Source organism: Lithobates pipiens, unplaced genomic scaffold, assembly GCF_037356315.1.
Source record: "Lithobates pipiens isolate NorthernLeopardFrog02 unplaced genomic scaffold, aLitPip1_a1.2 Scaffold_16, whole genome shotgun sequence".
In the NCBI taxonomy this organism is placed as follows: Eukaryota; Metazoa; Chordata; class Amphibia; order Anura; family Ranidae; genus Lithobates; species Lithobates pipiens.
This window is the reverse complement of record NW_027507748.1, coordinates 636078708-636101013: the sequence shown is the minus strand read 5'-3', so window position 1 is coordinate 636101013 and position 22306 is coordinate 636078708. Positions and strand designations below refer to the sequence as shown.

At 43.2% G+C, this 22306-nt stretch overlaps 1 protein-coding gene across 1 annotated transcript; it reads right to left on the bottom strand.

The window, feature by feature from the left end:
* Positions 1-1974: 1974 nt before the first annotated feature.
* CUNH13orf42 (chromosome unknown C13orf42 homolog) lies at positions 1975-18473 on the bottom strand. Its single transcript, XM_077484639.1, has 3 exons — positions 17818-18473; positions 6532-6679; positions 1975-3552 (listed from the first exon to the last, which is right to left on the bottom strand). Exons 1-3 carry the CDS (start codon positions 18220-18222, stop codon positions 3326-3328), a joined length of 780 nt encoding a protein of 259 aa, XP_077340765.1. The 5' UTR covers positions 18223-18473; the 3' UTR covers positions 1975-3325.
* Between the last annotated feature and the right edge of the window lie 3833 nt (positions 18474-22306).

The window sequence follows — 22306 nt, the reverse complement described above, 5'->3', positions numbered from 1 at the left end:
CTACAGTACACAGAACATGGAAATGCAATCATTTTATCAAATATAAACTGCTAAATACCTTTTTACCTCAGCAGTTTTGTGACGTCTATCAGTGTCTGGTTAAAGCTTGTAGGAGGAGTTTTCATTCTCCTATGAGGAGGCAGGACCCACGACCCTCTGTCTGGACAGTGTTAATTGGCCCTTTGCTGATCGCATTCACTCTACCAAGAAGAAAAAACTCTGTGGCAATACACATCAAACTGAGCATGTGCAGCTTGTCCTCTAGAATCTGGAGATATATTGGGGACTGTGGAAGAAGGGGAGGCTCAAAGGAGACAGGATCAAACAGCCTTTTTTACAATGCAGAGGATTAACCCCTTATGTTCCACATTGAGTATAACATGCATGCTTTACTGCATATACACATTGATTTTTACTGTTGGTTTAGTAACACTTTAAAGCGGTTGTATACTGTTTTTTTTTTTTTTTTTGATATAATAAGGCTTACCTGTGGGTAAACAAAATATCTCCTAAACCTGTATGATTTAGGAGATATTCCCCTTGCAATGCGCTGCTGACTGCAGTGGCGCATGCGCACAGGGGATTTTCGGCTGAAATCCCAGCAGACGCCGACTTTGCCGGAAAGAAATCTCCCGCGCACATGTGTGACGATATCGCGGCTTCAGCCACTCACAGCGCCAGAGCCGCAATACCCGGAAGACACGCTGAGGGAACATGTCAGCTCCCTCGGCGGGGATCGTTGAAGATATCGGGGCCTCGCTCTAAGGTAAGTATTTCATAATGAGCTAGCATGCGGTGCATACTAGCTCATTATGCCTTTTCCCTTGCAGGTCAGAAAAAAAATAAAAAATTTCAGCAGGTTTACTACCACTTTAACTCCAGGCAGATTGTTAACCACTTGAACTCCAAAGGGTTTTACTCCTTTCATGACCAAGACATTGTTTGCTATTCAGCACTATACAAATAGAGCTTTCTTTTGGTGGTATTTGATCATCACTATATAAATAAAAAAGACTAATACATTTAGAGGAAAACAACCCTGATATTTTCTACTTTCTATTTTCTTTCTGTTATAAAACCTATCTAATAAAAAAAATTAAAATTCTTCATAGATTTATGCCAAAATGTATTCTGCTACATGTCTTTGGTAAAAAAAAAAAAAAAAAATCCTCATAAGTGTATATTGATTGGTATGTACAAAAGTTATAGCATCTACAAAAAATTATATATAGGAATGTATGATCAGCAATCTATAGTGGGACTCTGATAGGGTGGCGGGCAATCTGGAGCTAAAAGACACTATCTGGGAAGGTCACTATCTGATGTCGCTAGTGACATGAATACAGTGATCAGTGATAGTAATGTACACTGACACTGTACTAATGACACTGGCTGGGAAAGGGTTAACATCTAAGGACAATGTGTGCTGCTTTTACTTTCTGATATGGCTATCTTTTCTCTCTGCTTTTCAGGGAGAAGAAAAAGCCAGACCACTGTTCCTGTGCACTCAGAGTCCTGAGTGTTTGTAAACAAAGAACTCTGTGCGTGATTGGACACAGCTGATTAACAAGTTTCAGCTGAAATTATTGGTTTAAATCTGCCTCCAGACTTGGGCCGTGTCCAATCATGCACGCACCCCAAATCTGGAACAAGACCGGTCACATACATGCACGCCTGTACCTGCCGCCCGCTCACAGTATATATACTGTGAGCACTCGGCAGGTGGTCAAAAATAACTGTTTAATCCAGTAAATAGTTTTTAATTAAAAATCACTGCATTTATGTTTAACTATAGCTCATATAAGTACTTGAATTAATCTTCATATTAGCTGTTAGCAATCCCCTCGGATTGGTACAGGCTAGCACAGCCCTCTAAGCCAATCAAGCTCATTATTGCCCAGTGCTGTCAGTCTGATACCAGGGGTATATATATATATATATATATATATATATATAAATATAAATATATGATGTTCTGTTTTTGAAAAGAGCTTTAGCTGAAATGGAAATAAAAACACTGCAAGTACAGACAAAATATGTGCTGATCCTGCCAGAAAATGAATCAGGACCTAACGTTCTGTTGTTGGTTGACAATGTTACCTCTGTTGCACTGAAATCCCAAGCAGCATTGTCAGTCTTGCCTAAATTCTCCCTTGCTGGGCTACAGAAATCAACTTAACCCTGCCCCTGCCTGTCCCTTTCTTTATGTATCACATTCTTTATCTTTTCACATTAAAACAATGAAACTTTCCTGTCTTAGCTGCCAAGAGTCTGCCCACATAGTGGGGTTGATTATCTAGAAACCGAAGAGCGCTAAATCTGGTGTAGCTGTGCATGGTAGCCAATCAGCTTCTAACTTCAGTTTGTTCAATTAAGCTTTGACAATAAAACCTGGAAGCTGATTGGTTGTGTGTGTAGGGAAAGGGCTCCTGGAAGATGTAGGTCTGGGGACTGACTTAGAGCATCCTGGTAATCCCTCCTCCCAAAAGCTGCCCCAGCAAGAATTTTATAGGCCTCCTGATGACGTTACAGGGTTGTCATAATTTCTACAGGAATGATGTAAAAGAAAAAATAATGCGGGATATGCTTGAGAGGGAGATCTGGGGTGAATTTGGGTCATGCCTATACAAATACTTCAATTCTAAATGTCCTTTAGCTTGAAATAGGTAACTGAAGAGCAGAGCAGAATAACATTCTCTTGATCAATAATCATTTTTGTGCTGTTTTTTTTGTAGAGGTTTAACAACAGTCTAATCTTTGTGAGATTATAATGTATTTGGTCAATTTGCTAGGTACGTTTGATGATGCTGTTGAAAATGTAATTGCCTGCATACTAGCAGACATTGATGTCCTCTGGTCTGCTGTAGAGTGTCTGTTGCAGGGTAGCAAGTGATCCAAAGCAAGGTATATTTTCATCAAAGATTTCCTGAATTTCTAATAATAGTTGGTGTTATGTAGACTCCATTGGCAATGTTACTTCCCCATGGTTCCTTGGTTCAGTATACATGAAAATCCACCAATGTAACTCAGATCCTCTCCTAATGGATGTGGCATTGTGGAGAAGTTGAGTTCTCTGGTGTAGGGTACACACCACTTGAGCCCCTGGCAGATACTAATAAAACAGATTGTTGATTATCATCTTCTCAAAACAAGAGAATTAGGTGAACTGGCCCTAATTCATCCTTCAGTTATTTCCAAACTGGAATTTTCCATATCCACCTAAGTTACCATTGATCTGTCCCATCAGCGACAATGGCAACTAGCCCTTATGCACAAGCATTTTAGGTTCAATTTAACATAGTCTTTTAACCTTTCTATATTTCACTTATTTTCGCTTAGGCTTAGGTTTAAATTTCAGTGTGTTAAAGGCCCCTTCCACAGCCTTCGGCAAATAAATTGGATAACGTTCTATCCTCTTCATATTTGTGGTCCCAAAGCTACTTCTCCAAGACTGGCTGTAGGCTGATGCTTTAATGATCTCTTCTGTGGTTCTTCGTGGTGATCGCAGAATCCAGTTTGAATGTAAACTATGTTCCCGGCTACTGGTGGCCACTGCATAAAGAAAACAAACAGTACTAAATCCATATTGCATAAATATAGGTAATGGGTATAGAGCAAGGATCCTCAAACTATGGCCCTCCAGCTGTTGCGGAACTACATATTCCATGAGGCATTGTAAAACTCTGAAATTCACAGACGTGTCTAGGCATTATGGGAATTGTAGTTTCTGAACAACTGGAGGGCCATAGTTTGATGTCCTGAGAGTGAACAAGGCTTTATACTGGCTTGGTTGAATTAGATAATATTCTTGCTCAAATAATATCTTTGTTCTGAGGTCACTTAATCCTACTCTTAAGTAAAATAAAGTGAAGACAGGTTTAATTCATTGTCTGAGAACTGATCAGTAAGTAAGCTTGTTTTTTTTCCCTTGAATTTATCCTTGGCCCTTTTTTTTTATCTTATGTAGCCTTCCTATGCTGCTTACTGCGATGGCGGGGCAGTGGCATCTTTTTTGTAACTCTGCATAAAGCCTACATTTTGGCCCTCAAAGTGTACCTACTACAGTGTAAGGTGTGCAGCTACCATAATTTGGGTTAAAGGCAGATACCACCATGCTCTGCCTTGCAAAAAGGACATTCGCACCTCAATCTTGCATGTGCAGAAACCTTTATTCATTGAGTGAGTATTCGGAAGTTTCTCCCGACAAAGGACAGTGCTGGATTAAACTCTGGGGAGGCCTCTAGGCAGTCGATATCTTGGGGCTCCCCTCAAAGCTTTCTGGAGGTTTCTTGTGCACATGCTCATGTGGGATTATATTGAACTAAGTATTGTGCACGTCGGCCGCAAGATGAAGATGCTCATCACTACTGTACATTACAAACTGAAGATGAGGTGAGCTTTTAAGATCCAAACTGTAATGTGCACCTAATGTCTATGGTTTATGTACTTTAAGTTGTTATTGGGTACATTACATTGGGAGGGTGGGGGGAGCAATATGATCTAAATGGCATATATTCATCGTAGATTTAAAAAAGTTGATGCTCTTCAGTCTTTAGGGAGTAGAGAACACACCACTTGAGCCCCTGTCCAGACAGTGGAAGTAGAAAACGTCCCAGCGATCTGTGGGACTACAAAAATTACATAACACCTAATGGTGTCTCATTGTGGGTGTCAGTCCGAGGAATAGTGTTCCAAGGGCCAGATAAAGGCAAGGCGAAAGGCCACATCTAGTCCTCGGGTCACAGTTTGGAGACTGGTACCACTGGTATTAGTGAAAGGAACAGTGTCCATATGTTAGTATAAGTGGGGTGCCCGATTGTTGGCGTTAGTGGAAGGAATAGTGCCCCATTGTTGGTATTTGTGGAAAGAATAGTGCCCCATCGTTGATGTCAGTGGGAGTATTATTGTATTGTATTATTAGTGTCAATGGGAGGAATAATGCCCCATTGTTGGTGTCAGCGAAAAGAATGGTGTCTCATTGTAAGTGTTAGTGGCAGGACGAGTGCTCCAAGGGCCAGATAAAGGCAAGTGAAAAGCCACATCTAGTCCTCAGGCCACAGTTTGGGGAACACTGAGCTAGAATCGGTTGAATAAAACAGGGTACAGTGTGTTTGGATATTTCCTGTAAGAAATATATAGGCTGCCATTGCTGGGTTCTCATCATAGAAATGCTAGCTATGTGGCAGTCATACTCACCCTTTTGCTTCAATCACTAACCCAGAACAAGAATGCAGATTAGCTCTTATGCTGGGTTCACACATATGCATCCGCGGTCTCAGTGCAGCAGTCCGGTGCGGTTGTGTTCACCGGGCCTGTCTATTTACTTTTACATGAGTCATTGAAGGGCCAATCAGAGCTGCAGAACTGCAGAGCTGGAGGGGGCTGGATGAAGGGGGAGATAATAGGAGACCGCAGAGATCAATGTTTATTCATCCACAGAGGAGAAATGTGCAGGCAAGCAGAGGAGTGAATGTGTCTGTCTGTATATATATGCGTGCGTGTGCGTGTGCGCGTGCGTGTGAATCCAGGAAGTGAACCAGCAGCTTCAGCTGCCCACAGTTAAAATGGCTGCAGTTAGACTCAGTGGAGGGAGATTTCTGCAGAATATTTGGCAAGTACAGAATCACAGTATATATAAAATAATATGCAAAGTGGTTGGCGGGAAGCTTCAGAATGGCAAAGATTTTTTTTATTTCAAATTATGTGAGCAGACTGTAGTTCCTTTTTGAAGTAATTGTAAACCTTCCGGGATTTTTTCTTTAAAATAACAAACATGTTATATTTGCCTGCTCTATGCAATTTTGCACAGAGCAGTCCCAATACTCCTCTTCTAAGGGTCCCCACCCCTGGACCCCCATCCCGCCTCCCCGCTGAATGCCCCCATAGCAAGATGCTTCTTATGGGGGCACTCATGCATGCTTGCTCCCGATAGACACAATAGGCTCAGCCCTACCCCCCACTCTGCTCATGGGTTTTGATTGTCAGCCAAGCCTCTGAGAGCCGGGAGAGGGGACAAGATGGCTCAGACGTGTACAGCACTGGACCAGGATCGGGTTCAGATGAGTACTTATTTAGGCGAAATGCGGGGGGAGCTGTGCCTAAATGTTTTTTTTTACCTTAATGCATGGAATGAATTAAGGTACAAAACCTTCTATCTTTACAACCACTTTAAGTCAGGCCAAAGAAGCATTAAAGGATTTCTGACTTTTCACCGATTTTTTTGCATTTTATACTTGTTTCAGATCAGTAGCTCAGAATATATTGAAGTGGGAATAAAAGCCAGGAAACTAGCATTTTAAGGAGATCAGAAAAAGCAACTTCATATCTCCTATAGGAAATTGTCACTTTAAGAATTTACGCAGTCTTTCTAGAAATGCATACTTGTTCAGGGGGGCCAGTGACGCAGAAAATACTGAAGTCAGGTAACCAGCAGTTCAGAAGGAGATCAGCAATTTCTGTCCCGTTTTTCTTTTGGTAGGCGACTTTTAGACCATCTTTATATATATTGATTTAAAAAAAAAAAGCACAAACCATCAAAGTCAACATCGGCATGCTTGAAATCACTTGGGAATGTCCTTATTTTCCTCTCCATGTCCAGTTCTGCAATAACTGAGTCAAAATAAGCAATTGCATCTTGGATGTCACTGTTGAGATGATGCTCCAAATTTCCATTTGTGACCTGTGTAAAAAAAACAGTAGTCAACGGTGTATTCCCCAATTTCTTTCTGTAGTGTAATTTCTAATGAAAGATACTCCCAGAAATACACAAAATGCAGCAGTGTAACTTTTATTATAGCAGCCCAGTTCATTGCTACTGGACAAGAGGACCCGTAATGGAATGCCCTTGCAATTATCTTCATCCCAGTCTTCAGAACACCCCCACCTACATCTCACACTTGATATGTCCAGCTTTTGGGCAGTCCTGTCCCTGATTATAGGGGACCCCACACTTGCGACCATGTTCCCCCTCAGCTAATACCCTTTCTGAGTTACTGCACTTGTTCTGTAACTCATATAAGGGTGATGCTATGATCTCTGGACACAATCCGAGACACAGCATCACCAGGACTGAAGACAGAGATGAGGGACTGTCCTGGCAAAACCAAGACAGTTGGCATCGAGAGCCTTGTCTTCTTTTATAACTTGTTCAAGCAGCTCTTTCAGTACAGCAGTTTTATTGACATTGTTGCTGCTTAATGCCAATCTGAAGGCTTTCTGAAGTCTGTACATTCTGTACATTGTTTTCCAATCATTTTTATTATTAAGGTAAACCATACAGATATAAACCCATACAATAAAGTAAAGAAAAGTACCAATACATGATAGCATTAGGGACACCATTGATCGCAAAGGAACCAGTATAACATAATTTTGGGCTGTGACTATATTTCCTAGTAACAAAGAACACATCCTCAGAAGAGGAACTGAATGACTGGGGATCATCCTCATCTAAGACGAGGGGTCATCCCAGCCATAAATTGATCAATGGTAGCTGGTCTTTGCATACACAGTCATCAGATGGGAAGTGGGACCAATGGTGACCGACCAGCGGTCCTATGTTTCTTCCAAAACTATCAAAAGGTTTAATAAATGGGAAGAAGAGAAAAAGACAAGGAAGGAAAGAAGGAATAGGTAAAGGAAGAAGAAAAGGAAAAGAAACAGTGAGCCTCCCCCTAGGACACTAAGAGGCAAAGGAACCAGTATAGCATCATTTTGGGCTGTGACTATATTTCCTAATAACAAAGAACACATCCTCAGAAGAGGAACTGCATGACTGGGGATCGTCCTCTATCTAAGACGAGGGGTCATCCCAACCATAAATTGATCAATGGTAGCTGGTCTTTGTGTTTGCATACACAGTCATCAGATGGGGAGTGGGACCAATGGTGACCGACCAGCAGTCCTATGTTTCTTCCCAAACTATCAAAAGGTTTAATAAATGGGAAGAAGCGAAAAAGGACAAGGAAGGAAAGAAGGAATAGGTAAAGGAAGAAGAAAAGGAAAAGAAACAGCGAGCCTCCCCCTAGGGCACTAAGAGGCTGTTCCCATCAGGTAGGTGATCCAAGGATCCCAGGTTTTTTTCGAAACAGGGAAGCTTATCCTGCAAAATGGCAGAGAGGCATTCGTTTAACATTATCCAGGACAATTTGTTTTTTTAAGAGGTCAAAATTTAGCACTGGGAATTTCCAAGATCTTGTGATCGTTATTCCAGCTGCTGTAAAAATGAAAGTTATTAGGCGTTGGATGGGTCTTGGGGCTCCCCCAACAGAGTGTCCAAGGAGTGCCTTAGTCCCGGTGAGGAAATAGATAAAATTGGAGGTGCATATCCAGAATCTGCAAGCCTTTGGGCACATACGCTGTTCCCAGTGCCGGGACAAGGTCATCCGGTGCCCAGGGCCAAGATAAAAAAACTGCGCCACCCCGCTGTGAAAATTTACAGTGCCTACAGACAATGGGATCTATACTAATGCATCAGTGATAGTGCATTAACCCCCTTCCTGCTGCATATTACCAATACCATTGCTAATTAAGCAAACTCTGCTCAGAGACTGCAGATATGATATAAGACAAGAGATGGTTATAGATTGAGGACATGATGCAGGCAAAGGGTCAGAGACTGCAGACATGATAAAAGAGATCAATGCAGTCTCACTAGTGGCCATCAAATGCAGCCTACCGCTGTGCCCATAATTGCAGCCTCACTGTGCCCATCAATGCCACCTCACTGTGCCCATAATCGCAGCCTCTCTGTGACCATAATAGCAGCCACTCTGTGCCCATAATCGCAGCCTCTCTGTACCCATATTAGCAGCCTCTCTGTGAACATAATAGCAGCCTCTCTGTGCCCATAATTGCAGCCTCTCTGTGCCCATAATCACAGCCTCTCTGTGCCCATAATTGCAGCCTCACTTTGCCTATGAATGCAGATTCAACACAACCTGCCCTGGATCACACAGCGGACATCTCCCACAGCACTGTGTGTCACATAGCTGGGTCTGTGTGTTCGGCGGCACCATAACAAGGTCCTGCCCCCACTAGACCGGCTCGTGTGATAGGTGGAACACAGATTCAATCTGCTACCACATGAGCCAGTCTAGGGGGGCGGGACCTTGTTACGGCACCGCCGAGCACACACAGACCCAGCTCCCTGACACACAGCGCTCCCGGCGCTGTGTGACAAACAAGAGGAGGAGGTGGGAGGGGAGTGCTGCGGCCCCAGGACTTGCGGCCTGTAGCGTGGCCTCTACTGCGCCCCCTTCCTCCAGTAAAAGGTCCCGCCCAGGGCATGCGCAACTTCTGCCCACCCCTTGTAGCGGCCCTGGCTGTTCTCTTTTGGCCACACCCACAGAAACACAGGGGGGAGGCTCCTAGCGGAGTCTGAACATTCTTTAATCACACACAAGGCAAAATCAATTCAACATAGTGTCATAAGCACATGTTATATGTAAGTAAGTAACTACTTCATCTACACTTCTACAGTATATATCCATAGCAATGCTCAACTTCACTTAAAATGCCTTTCACACATTGAGGTTTATTTACTAAAGGCAAATCCACATGAAAGTGCACTAAAACTCACTACCTGGTCACTTTTTTTGCTTCTTCTGCCCAGATTCAACCAAAATGTTTTATTTTGTTTTGGATAGCATAAGAGATGATTAGACCTATTATTGGTGTCTGTGTCATTACTAAAAGAAGGAAAAGGCTAAAACCTGTCATTGGGGGGATTTATACTTCACTTCTTGTCCTGTAGAAACACCAGGTTGTAGGCAGGTGGAGTTGGTTTAATTCCCCCTTAAGGGATGCTCTTCCTATTCTGTTGAGCATTGTGAGAGCCTCTAGATAAGGTGGAGTTGCGGTTCAGTGTGCTGGGCTGCTTGGAAGACCTGAGCAGAGAGGAGGGCTGCTGAGCTATTTCCTGCTCTCCCACTAAGGGGGAGGGGCTGCAGAGGGATCCCTCACAGTGATTGGTCCGGAAGGTATGGGGTAGCACTGAGAGAAGAGGAGTACAGTCCAGCCAAGGAAGGCCTAGTTAGAGTCAACTTACTTGATCATTACAAAGGTACAAATACCTCCTACATGAAGACCCTCCATTAACTACCCTACCGTTAACTACCATCAACTGAGAACTGTAATAAGTTTCACCATTTGATGGATAATGTTCAAGCCATCAAGCAATGTCCCTAATCCATCACTAGATAATACAGAGCATTGGGGCACTCTGCACGCTAAAGAGTTGTTTGTTTTGTTTTTGTTTTTTTGGGAGGGTGCATGTGATCAGCACAGGGCCAATCAGCACTATTCAGACAGACGGTCAGGGGTCCTGCAGCCACATAGGACAGTCAAAGGAGAATATAAACTCCTCCTACAAGCTTTAACCAGACACTGATAGAAGTCACAAGACTGCTATATATACCACTGATGAGAAATGGTATATAGCAGTTTATATTTACTAAAATAACTGCATTTCCATGTTCTGTGTACTGTGGGATACCAGATATAGTGAATACAGGATCCTTAGATTTTTCATTAAGAACTGGACTCTGTGTGAATATGTGAATAGAAAGTATATCCACAGCAAATGTCCGGGAAGTGTAGCAGAAGGAGTGTTATCTTTCCAGACCTGCTTGCGGAGTCCTGGAAACAGGCACGGTACTCAGCGGGTGATTATTCCTTGGAGTGAGGGTTTAAACAAGCTCAGTCAGGTGAGCGAAGGGTTCGGTCCCTTGTATGGGCCCTGGAACCTGTGTAATTTTAGGATAGACCATCTGTTTGCCGTGGCCGTATACAAGGCAGCCTGGGTACTGCTCAAAAGGTAGCAAGAGGAAATTACTCCAAAGCAAAGGAAATTTTGGATTTTCTCTCACTTTCAGTCTCAGATAAAATGGTTACAGTAACATAAAGAGAGAGCGCATTTGCCCAATGGGAATACAGATATCCAAAATACCTGACCACATCGGCCAAACGAACCAGCACTATTGAGTGTAGAAAGTAAAGAGAACAATCAGTATACATGCAGCAACCTCTAACAAAAAATATCTACACCACTATATCTGGAAAAATACATGGAACAGTAAACTTTATTACACACACAAAAACAATAAAATCACAGAAAACCAGTCCACATACTTATCACAAAAGTCCAAATAAGGTGAATATAACCAGCAAATTGGAAAAATCACACAAACTTCATACTCTAAGTCATATTGCAAAAAATATGAGAAGCTGACATCCCAAGTGGCAACATCAAGCAATAGTGAACACAAGAATACAGCAATCAAAAAGAGCAAAGGATCGCCGCTACTCCCGACCAGCCCAGGTGAATAAAGGATAAAAAGCAGCCTCAGCCTATATGTCTCCTCCAAACCACACACCCTGATTTATTTTGCTTTGCCCACCGGGGGTTAATCATAGGGACAGGTCCTCATTGGTCCTCATTCATGGCAGCTTCTCAGAAGACCTCAAGCTAATAACCCCACTGGAAGTTCAGAGGCAGAAAGTGGACTGGTCAGTCACCATACACAGAAGATTTTGACAGAATCCAGCCTCCTGCACAACATGAGACTTACAGTGCCTTAAAAGAGTATTCATACCCCTTGAAATTTTCCACATTTTGTCATGTTACAACCAGAAACGTTATTGTATCTTATTGGGATTTTATGTGGTAGACCAACACAAAGTGGCAAATAATTGTGAAGTGGAAGGAAAATGATAAATGGTTTTCAAAATGTTTTACAAATAAATATCTGGAAAGTGTGGAAGGCATCTGTATTCACCCCTCCGGAGTCAATACTTTGTAGAACCACCTTTCACTGCAATTACAGCTGCACTGTTTTGGGGGATGTCCCCACCAGCTTTGCACATCCAGAGAGTGACATTTTTGCCCATTCTTCTTTGCAAAATAGCTCAAGTTCTGTCAGATTGGATGAAAAGCGTCTGTGAACAGGAATTTTCAAGTCTTGCCACAGATGCTCAATTGGATTTAGGTCTGGACTTTGACTGGGCCATTCTAACACATGAATATGCTTTGGTTTAAGCCATCCCAATTGTAGCTCTAGCTGTATGTTTAGGGTCGTTATCCTGCTGGAATGTGAATCTCCACATCTCAAGTCTTTTGCAGACTCTAATGCCTTGTACACACGACCGGACTTTCCGGCAGACTAGGTCTGACGGTTTTCCTGACGGATTTTTGGCGGGGTTCCGACGGAACTTCTGAACGAACATATTTGGCCACACACGAACGGACTAAGTCCGTTTGAAAGTCCGTTACTTTTGAATGTGATGACCTAAGACGGGACTAAAAAAGGAAGTTCAATAGCCAGTAGCCAATAGCTTCCCTTGCATTGTATTTGGTCCGTCGGACCAGCATACAACCGAACGGTTTTCCCGATAGGAATTAAGTCCGTCAGACAGATTTGAAACATGTTCTATTTCTAGGTCCGTTGGATTTTTAATGTGAAAAACGATTCCGTCGGGCCTAGTCTGCCAGAAAATCCGGTCGTGTGTACGCAGCATAACAGGTTTTCTTCTAAGATTGCCCTGTATTTGGCTTCATCCATCTTCCCATCAACTCTGACCAGCTTCCCAGTCCCTGCTGAAGAAAAGCATTCCCACAACATGATGCTGCCACTGCCATGTTTCATGGTGAGGATGGTGTGTTCAGGGTGATGTGCAGTGTTAGTTTTCCGCCACACATAGCGTTTTTTCTTTTAGGCCAAAAAGTTAAATTTTGGTCTCATCTGACCAGAGCAGCTTCTTCCAGATAATTACTGTGTCCCCCAAATAGCTTCTCGCAAGCTGCAAACAAGACTTCTTATGGCTTTCTTTCAACAATGGCTTTGTTCTTGCCACTCTTCCATAAAGACCAGATTTGTGGCGTGCACGACATATAGTTGTCTCTAATGAATGTGCTCCTTGCCCGGCCTGTCAGTTTAGATGGACGGCCATGTCTTGGTAGGTTTACAGTTGTGCCATACTCTTTCCATTTTCAGATGATGGATTGAACAGTGCTCCATGATATGATCAAAGCTTGGGATTTTTTTTAAAACCTAACTTTAAACTTCTCCACAATTTTTCCACAACTTCTACACAATGTTATCCCTGACCTGTCTGGTGTTTTCCTTTAGGCTTCATGATGCTGTTTGTTCACTAAGATTCTCTAACAAACTTATGAGGGCTTCACAGAAGAGCTGTATTTATACTGAGATTAGATTACATACAGGTGGACTCTATTTACTAATTAGGTGACTTCTGAAGTTAATTGGTTCCACTACATTTTAGTTAGCGGTATCAGTGTAAAAGGGGCTAAATACAAATGCACGCCACACTTTTCAGATATTTATTTGTAAAAAAGTTTGAAAACCATTTCTCATTTTCCTTTCACTTCACAATTATGTGCCACTTTGTGTTGGTCTATTACATAAAATCCCAATGAAATACATTTACGTTTTTGGTTGTAACATGACAAAATGTGGAAAATTTCAAGGGATATGAATATTTTTTCAAGGCACTGTACTTCATTGCAGGTAAGTTAGCTCACTATAAATGCAGATATTTTTTCAGCTAAACTTCAGCTTTAATAGAGTTTGCAGTGCACATATGTGGGCCTGGCATTGAAGATTTTAACGTTTCTGTGCAGCGCCCACAAGGCGGCAGAGCTGCTATTTCAATGTGGTGAGTTTAATGGAGGTTAGACAGTTGGTAGATTAAGTGTAATCGCACTCAAAATATTTTAAAGAATATCATAAAATTGTACTAGAAACTTTTTTCTATATACTGGTCTATGATCAGCTGATTTTGGACATATTTGCTTGGTAAAAGTAGGCAGCACCAAAGGATGAATAACCAAATAAAAATATGAAATGCTACATTAATATGCCAAAAGTTTCAGAATTGAGAAAACGGAGTGTACCTCTGCCAGGTTTTAATCAGGTTGTAATCAGTTTTTTTTAGAGAGAGATTTTTTGCATTTCTTCTGTCAGGACAGGGAGCTAGAGGAATCTCCGGCCTTCACACCGCTGCGATGCGGGAACGCCGCGAATCCGCTGCGTTTTCCCGCATCGCATTACTCCCGCCGGCAGTTCACACTGCCCTATGCGAACGGCTGGGAGTGTCAATGATATGTTAATGACACCCCCAGATCCGTCCGCATATCGCAGTGCGATCTGCCGACTCGCACAGGAATCGGATCGCATGGTGTGAACACCCATGCGATCCGATTCTGTTGCGGACCAAAAAAAGGGTCCCGTGCGAGTTTGCTGCGGGAGCGATGCAAATTCAGCCATACTATCTGTATGGCTGAACTCGCATCGCTACGGAGATCGGATGTGATTTGCGGTGCGAATCACATCCGGATCTCCCCCCGCAGCAGTGTGAACCCAGCCTAATGGGGACACAGACACATTTTTAGTAGAGTGGGGAAGGCTTTTCCTTCCTGTCCTGGCATTGGCCACATACGTCCAGTTCTTAGACCCCAGTGAGGTCACAAACAGGAAAAAATACTAAGAGAAAGTATCAATCTCACTCTGCCTAAAATGTTTTTTTTGTTTTTTAATAACCACACTGCAAATTACACCAACATGTCAATGGAAAAAAAAAATCAAATATAAACTCACTGAGATGGAAAAGGGATAACCTCCCTCATAAAATTACTCAATTAGGTGTAGCTGATCACCTTCTTAATGGCACACAAAGCCATTCAACTTTTAACTGTGATCAGCTATGATCATTTTCATCAGCTCAGCATGTAAAGCACTTCCCTGGAGCATTTCAGTCCCTGATAGTACAACTGAAGCAAACAATCAACTATGGGTGGCAAGGCTCTGTCAAAAGATCTCTGGGATAAAGTCATAGATAGGCATAACAAAAGTTGGGATCGCTGGTTGCAAACCATAGACACCTGTTCTTAACAACCTGAAGATCTAGACCCGTACATGGTGACAGATTTGTCCATGCTCCATAACCCTTCTAGGATGGGGATGGAATGTCTCTCTTATTACTTGGGGATGTATCTATTTGTAGTGCTGCCAGCCTTTGGCCCTCCTGTGCAGGCCTTTGTTGTTGCTACTATTTTACACTTTTCTTTGTATTTCTAAATGCCACAAGGGGGTTGTTGTTTTTTTTTCCAGCAGAGAAGCAGCCCCAAAGCATGTTTCCACCTCCATGCTTGACTGTAGGGATGGTGTTCTTAGGGTCATAGTCAGCATTTTTCTTCCTCCAAACATGGTGGTCCCCCTCCTCAGAAGGCACATGTACAGTCATGCCAATGAACATCTAAATGATTCAGACGAGGATTGGGAGAAAGTGTTGTGGTCAGATGAGACCAAAATTAAGCTCTTTGCCATTAACTCAACTCACTGTGTTTGAACGAAGAAAAATGCTGACTATAACCCTACAAACACCATCCTTACAGTCAAGCACAGAGGTGGAAACAGGATGCTTTGGGGCTGTTTCTCTGTTAAAGATACAGGCGACTTTGCCGCATTGAGGGGCCAATGAACAGAGCCATGTATTGTAAAATCTTGGATGAGAACCTTGTTCCATCAGCCAGAACACTGAAGATGGGTTGTGGATGGGTCTTCCAGCATGACAATGAACCAAAACATTCAACCAAGGCAGCAAAGGAGTGGCTCAAGAAGAAGCACATTAACCTCCCTGGCGGTATGATTCAGTCTGGAATTAGGTGCTGAAACCCGTACAATTATTTTGCATGGAAATCTGGCGTTTTATTTTGTAGTCCTGTAATTCTTAGGAATAACGCTCTTAAATCTCTTCAAACCAGAGTCTAGCAGACACCCGGGTATGATAAAGTTTATAATACAATAAAGAATAATAAAAATTATTCAATAATGTAATCAAATCCTAAAACACTGAAAAAGGGACACGTTTTGGTTGCTATGGACAATCTCCAAATTTCAGGCAGAAAAAACTGTATTTATAATATAAAAGTGCATGCAGGGCACTGCACAGACCACTAGGGACAAAGGGGGTGTGTATTTTTTAGTACAGCACTGCAATCTGTAAGATTGCAGTGCTGTGTGTTTTGTGTGTTTTTACTTTTTTGAATTTGCCGCCGTTCTCCGCTCCCGTGCGCAGTAACGCCGCAGGGAACGGAGCTCGGCGGCATTCGGCACTGTGAATCGAGCGGAGGACAGCTTGATCACACAGCGCGGCGGACATCGCTGGATCCAGGGGACAAGGTAAGGGAGTCTCACTGTGTCCTCCCCTGCATCGAGCGAAGTGATCCTGAGTCTGGCTCGGGGTTACCGCTCCTATCAGTAAATTCCTAACCCGAGCCGGACTTGGGATTACCGCCAGGGAGGTTAAGGTCATGGAGTGGCCCAGTCACTCACCAGACCTTAATCCTATGGAAAATGTATGAAGAGAGCTGAAACTTCAAGTTGCCAAGAAACCTTAAGGATTTAGAGAAGATCTGTAAAGAAAATCCCTCCTGAGATGTGTGAAAACCTGGTCACCAACTACAGGAAAGGTCTTACCTCTGTGCTTGCCAACAAGGGTTTCTCCACCAAGTATTAAGTCATGTTTTGGTTGGGCATCAAATACTTATTTTACTCACAGAACTGCAACTTAATTTATAGTTTTTGTTTTATGTGTTTTTTCTGGATTTTTGGTTGATATTCTGTCTCTATCATTTAACCTCTTCCCATGCGCACTATAGCTGAATGACAGCTACAGCGTGGACCTACTTTGCCGGGAGGGCGTCAATAGACGTCCTCTCATGCTCAAGCGTGGTACGTTCTGTGATCAGCGAGTCTATGAGACTTGGCTGATCACAGATTGGAGTAAGGGGTCTATCCTGACCCCTTACCATGTGATCAGCTGTCAGCCAATGACAGCTGATCATGTGATGTAAACAGAGTCGGAAATCGGCTATTTTTTCTCCTCACGCTGGTAGCTTGAGGAGAAAAAAAAAAGCTGATCACCTGCGTCTTTGAGAGAGACATCAGTCCCGATCATGGAGATCCTCTGCAGAGGCTTCTGTGCCCACCTGCCAATGCCACCTACCAGTGCACAACCAGTGCACAACAGTGCCACCTACCAGTGCCCACAGTAAGACCCATCAGTGCCCACCGTGCCACCTATAAATGTCACCAATCAGTGCCTCTTCACCAATGCTGCCTACCAATGCCACCTACCAGTGCCCATCAGTGACATCTATCACTGCCATGTATCAGGGCCCATCAGTGCTGTCTTATCAGTGCCCAACAGTGCTGTCTTATCAGTGCCTATCAGGGTCACCTTATCTGTGCCTATCAGTACAGCCCATCAGTGTCCATTAGTGCAAGCCCATCAGTGCAGCCTCATCAGTGAATATAAATGAAGGAGAAAAATTACCTGTTTGCAAAATGTTATAACAAACTATGAAACATGTTTTTTTTTTTTCTGTCTTTTTTTGTTTGTTTAGCAAAAAATAAAAACCCAAGTGATGATTAAATACCACCAAAAGAAAGCTCCATTTGTGTGAAAAAAATGATAAAAATGTAATTTGAGTACAGTGTAGCATGACCACACAATTGTCATTCAAAGTATGACAGCACTGGAAGCTAAAAATTGGCCTGGGCAGGAGGGGGGTTTAAGTGGCCAGTAAATAAGTGGTTAAAATACACCGATGATAAAAATTATAGACCATTTCTTTGTAAGTGGGAAAAATCTGCAGGGTATCAAATAATTATTTCCCCCACTGTATATTACATGCAGTAAGCCATTACTTAGAAATAAAGTATGTTTATAATAATTGTGACGCAAAACCACACCCATTTTTCTAAGCATCCGTCATATCCCATAATTCTCTCTTACCTTACAGTTACCAGTCTCATGGGAGGTTGGCTTTATGGGAGGCTTGCTGGATGGAGAGTATTCCGAGGCACCTGTCATACACCTCAAATTATGGAGACTGCTCAGATATTTTTTTCTAAGGGCTAACAGGTCCTGGAGGTATTGTAGGAAGTCTTGTGTCTTGGCAAACATCCATGCAGAGTCCTCATCTTTGAAATGGCAGCACCCGGTCTCCTCAATATTGGTGGTACTTTTGTACTTTTTTAGTGACTCATTAGAAGTCTGTTTTCCACCACCAACCACATACATGGAAGTGCTGCGGACCAGGCGCATCGGTGATAGGGTGCCATTGTACGATGGGTTACTGTCCACAAGATCACGACTGCAGGAGTTTGGATGAAAAGCTAATTGGATTTTCTTTAGCATGTTTTCCTTTGTATAGTAGAATGTTTCTGAGAAAAAAAGACCACATTACATGTGTACAGCCTTCTTAAGTAACTGAGCCCTTCTCAGCAAGAATTGGCCAATGTTGGTCAATGTATGAAGAAGTCTGGCACTTATGATTGTAAATGTGGTTCAGTAATCCGTGGACTTCTATAGTGAATGCACAATTCTTCATCAGAAACTGTTTATAATAAAAAAAGCTAAAAGAAAAAACTAAAATTCTATAATACTTCTTAAGCTGGCATCTTATGAGGATTCTGCAAAGGTAGACGGTCCAGACACAAAGACCCATCACTGATACAGTCTGTGAGAGAGGATCTCAAGTTTTTTCACTATGGTAACACTGAAGCACAAGGATATCTGGTGTCTGCCTATTGTCAGGAAAATGGTAGAGTCAGATAACCAGATGCAACTTACACTGAGCCGGAAATTCACCGCAGTAGTTAATTTATTACACAGGTGGAGAATGTGTGTACACACTAACCCAGACAACTCGGTTTAATTTCTTAAAGCTGAACTCCAGGCGGATATATAAAAACACCAGTCTAAGTAGTTGTATAAATAAAAAAATGATATGCAATTTTAAATACAAACAGTATGTGAACAAACTCTCGATGTCCTGGCCACCCCTCTGGCCCCCACTGCACATAGTGGCCCTGATGGCCCATGCTGCTGATGTAGCAGACCATACACCCCAATACACAGCCCCTGAGTGAGTATCCACCATAATGGTCATTATGGCAAACACACTTAGGTCAGTGCAGTGCAATTCTTATTGTCCCACCATGGCCATGCTGACCAATGACTGATAATCACTCTGGGGCTGTGTACTGCATTATATGGTGTATGGACGGGGCTGCACAGGCATCAGGGCCGCAAGTCCAAGCCCAGCACCGGGGGCGGGGGCGGTGTGTGTTACCTACCTGACAATTACACTCACCTACCTGATGCGCACTGACATACACTGACCATTACACTCACCTACCTGACATACAATGACCATTACACTCACCTACCTGGCATACACTGACCATTACACTCACCTACCTGACATATACTGACCCTCACTGACATACACTGACCTACACTGACCTACCTGACACACACTGACCTACCTGACCCACACTGACCTACCTGACCCACACTGACATACACTGACATACGCTGATCCCCAATGACATGATAAACTGGTCTACCTGACTTCAGGTGATGTGACCTCCTTCTCCTGCAGCTCAGCCATAGTGTGTGGCGCACCCGTAGAGTTGACAGCAGGGCCAGGCCCTCCAGGCAGCCAGAACCATGACACATGAGAGGAGAGCTGCCCGCCCGAGCGCCAAGTGGGGATCTTCTTACAGTGGCGCGGCGGCCGCATTGTAATTTCTGTCTTCTGGAGCCTGCAGCGCCTATGATGGACGTCACACATCCGCATTGGACCAGTAGGACGTCCATCATAGGCGCTGCAGGCTCCAGAAGTCGAGATCTGCTTTGTCACTCGGCCGTGCTCGGGTCAGATTGGTCCCCGCTCGGCGGTGGCTCTCGGGTTTGGGGCTAATAATAGAACCGTGCATGCCCGAGACCCGGGGCCCCAGTCGGGGGTCCAGCCACCGTCAGCCCCCCCCCCCCCCACAGCCGACGCCACTGCCGCAGGGTCTGGAGGGATGGCCAGCCCTGTTAATTTTTACGTCAAATTTAGTTTTAGTCATATAGAGGAATTTACTAAAACTTGAGAGTGCAAAATCTGGTGCAAAATCTGGTGCAGCTCCGCATAGAAACCATTCAGCTTCCAGGGATTTTGTCAAAGCTTAATTGAACAAGTTGTTAGAAGCTGATTGGCTACCATGCACAGATGCACCAGATTTTGGACTCTCCGGTTTTAGTGAAACATCCCCATAGTCTTTTGACTAAAATACCATTTTAGTTTTAGACATATTTTAGTCAATCTCAATTGTTTTATTTGTATTTTAGTGGACTAAAATCTCCAGTACATTTTAGTGGACTAAATTTATTTTAGTTGACTAAAGTCTAATGGGTTTAGATAAATTGTAATGCATTATTTAAGCATTTTTAATTTTGTCAACAAAAAAATTTGTTGACAAAATTAACACTGATGGCCAGGATATTGAAGTTCAATTTTTTTGTGAAAAGGTAAACTTACCCTTTAATCTTTCTTAATATCTGGTTTCTGTAACAGTTTGCATAGAAGCATCTCAGAGTTGGGGAGAGAGGGGCAGGACTGGAAGCACATCAGGCAATGCTGCATGTACATGGCCAGACAATGAACAATATGACAGAATGTTCAATATACAAGGAGAATGAAAAAAAATCCCCCGAAGCAGAGACATCGCTATGGTGGTAGAAAAAATAGAAAAAAGAGGGTGCAGCAGCCTTGTGCATTATCCCAAGGAAATGTATTAATAAAAACAAGATCAAAACTACTCACAAACGTGGAGAAATATTGAGACTGATTGCCACAAAAAGACTCTCCATCCAGTGCAAAATCCAGTGCAGCTGTGCATGGTGCGCCCTCTTTTTTCTTTGACTATTAGGATATCCCCTATACTGGAGGGCAGCAAGGCAAGAGATATTGGGGGTTATTTACTAATGGCAACTCAACTTTGCACTACAACTGCACTTGGAAGTGCAGTCGCTGTAAATCTAAGGGGTAGATCTGAAATGAGAGGAAGCTCTGCTGATTTTATCATCCAATCATGTGCAAGCTAAAATGCTGTTTTTTCATTTTCCTTGTATGTCCCCCTTAGATCTACAGTGACTTTACTTCCAAGTGCACTTTAAGTGTACTTGCAGTGCAAAGTGGATTTTCCTTTAGTAAATAACCCCCACTATCCATTGAGTAATAGACCACCTGGACATCAAACTAATGCGCAAGAGTATTTGTTTGCTGCTATCCCTATTGGGGTGCGGGAGGTGAAGACCGCACCCATGTGACACTTGCCAGAGGTGTGATACCTCTCCAGTTTCAGCTCTGGCTCCAGGAAGGCTAGGATTCCCGGCTGGGATGAGCTGCCATGTTTCCGGAGTCCAACCCCTAATCATCCCTATAGGGGGAGCTGGAAAGATGGCAGTATCCCATGAAGCAGGCACAAGAGGTGTAGACTTGGGGTCAAAATGGTTGTGAAGAGGATGGGATGAAAATTTCCGTTGCTTGTGTGCTGGAGATCATAGATAAGACCAGAGAGGGAGAGGGGTGAGACTGGTCCCTGCCCCACCTCCCTCTGAAATCACTGAGACATGGGATATTCCAGGGCTCCTCTACTTCACCCCATACACAGTGATATGGTACATTCCATTAACACCCCTGCTACCCCCACATACTGACATGGCACATTCTTTCTATCACCCCCAAATACTAACATGGTACAATCCTTTCATCACCATTCCTACATACTGATGTAGCGGTGTAGTTGCCACTAGTAACAAACATACACCAAATCACCCCGCTTCCAGACCTTCGTATATCACCTCAGAGACAAAGAACAGTCATTTTCTTTGTTTTGTTTTTGTTTATTGGGGGGTATAACTTGGTTGGGGAAAGGGGTATATTGAATGCCCATAGATCAAATACTTTACCATCATATTTATAGATCAGAACTTAGTTTGAGCCTGAAGGAATGATGTGAATGTATAACAGCTATAGTCTCTTCCCTGCATCACCATGCAGACTATTGCTCCTCCTCTGCGTATCTCCTGCAGCCTATTGCTCCCAGAATTTCCTCATCAGTTACCGTGTAAAGATAAGGACTTTACTCATGAGTGAAGTTTCCAGAAATTCTCTCCTCCTGCACAAAACGTATACTGAAGCACATCTTCTTCTATGTGCAGAAGATCCCACTCTGAATAGTCTCTAATGCTGACTCTGGTTGCTTGCTGCTACTAGGCCAGAGGTCTGCAGTACCTCTCCCCAGAGGCTTAGTAGTTTAAAAGCATGTGTTGGACGGTGGACTACTGTTCCCAGCCAGCCCAGCTTGTAAATCCTGCGCCCTCGGGCCACAACGATTTGATACTACTCCCCACACTCTCTCCTCTGATCCAGGACTCCACTGTGGTA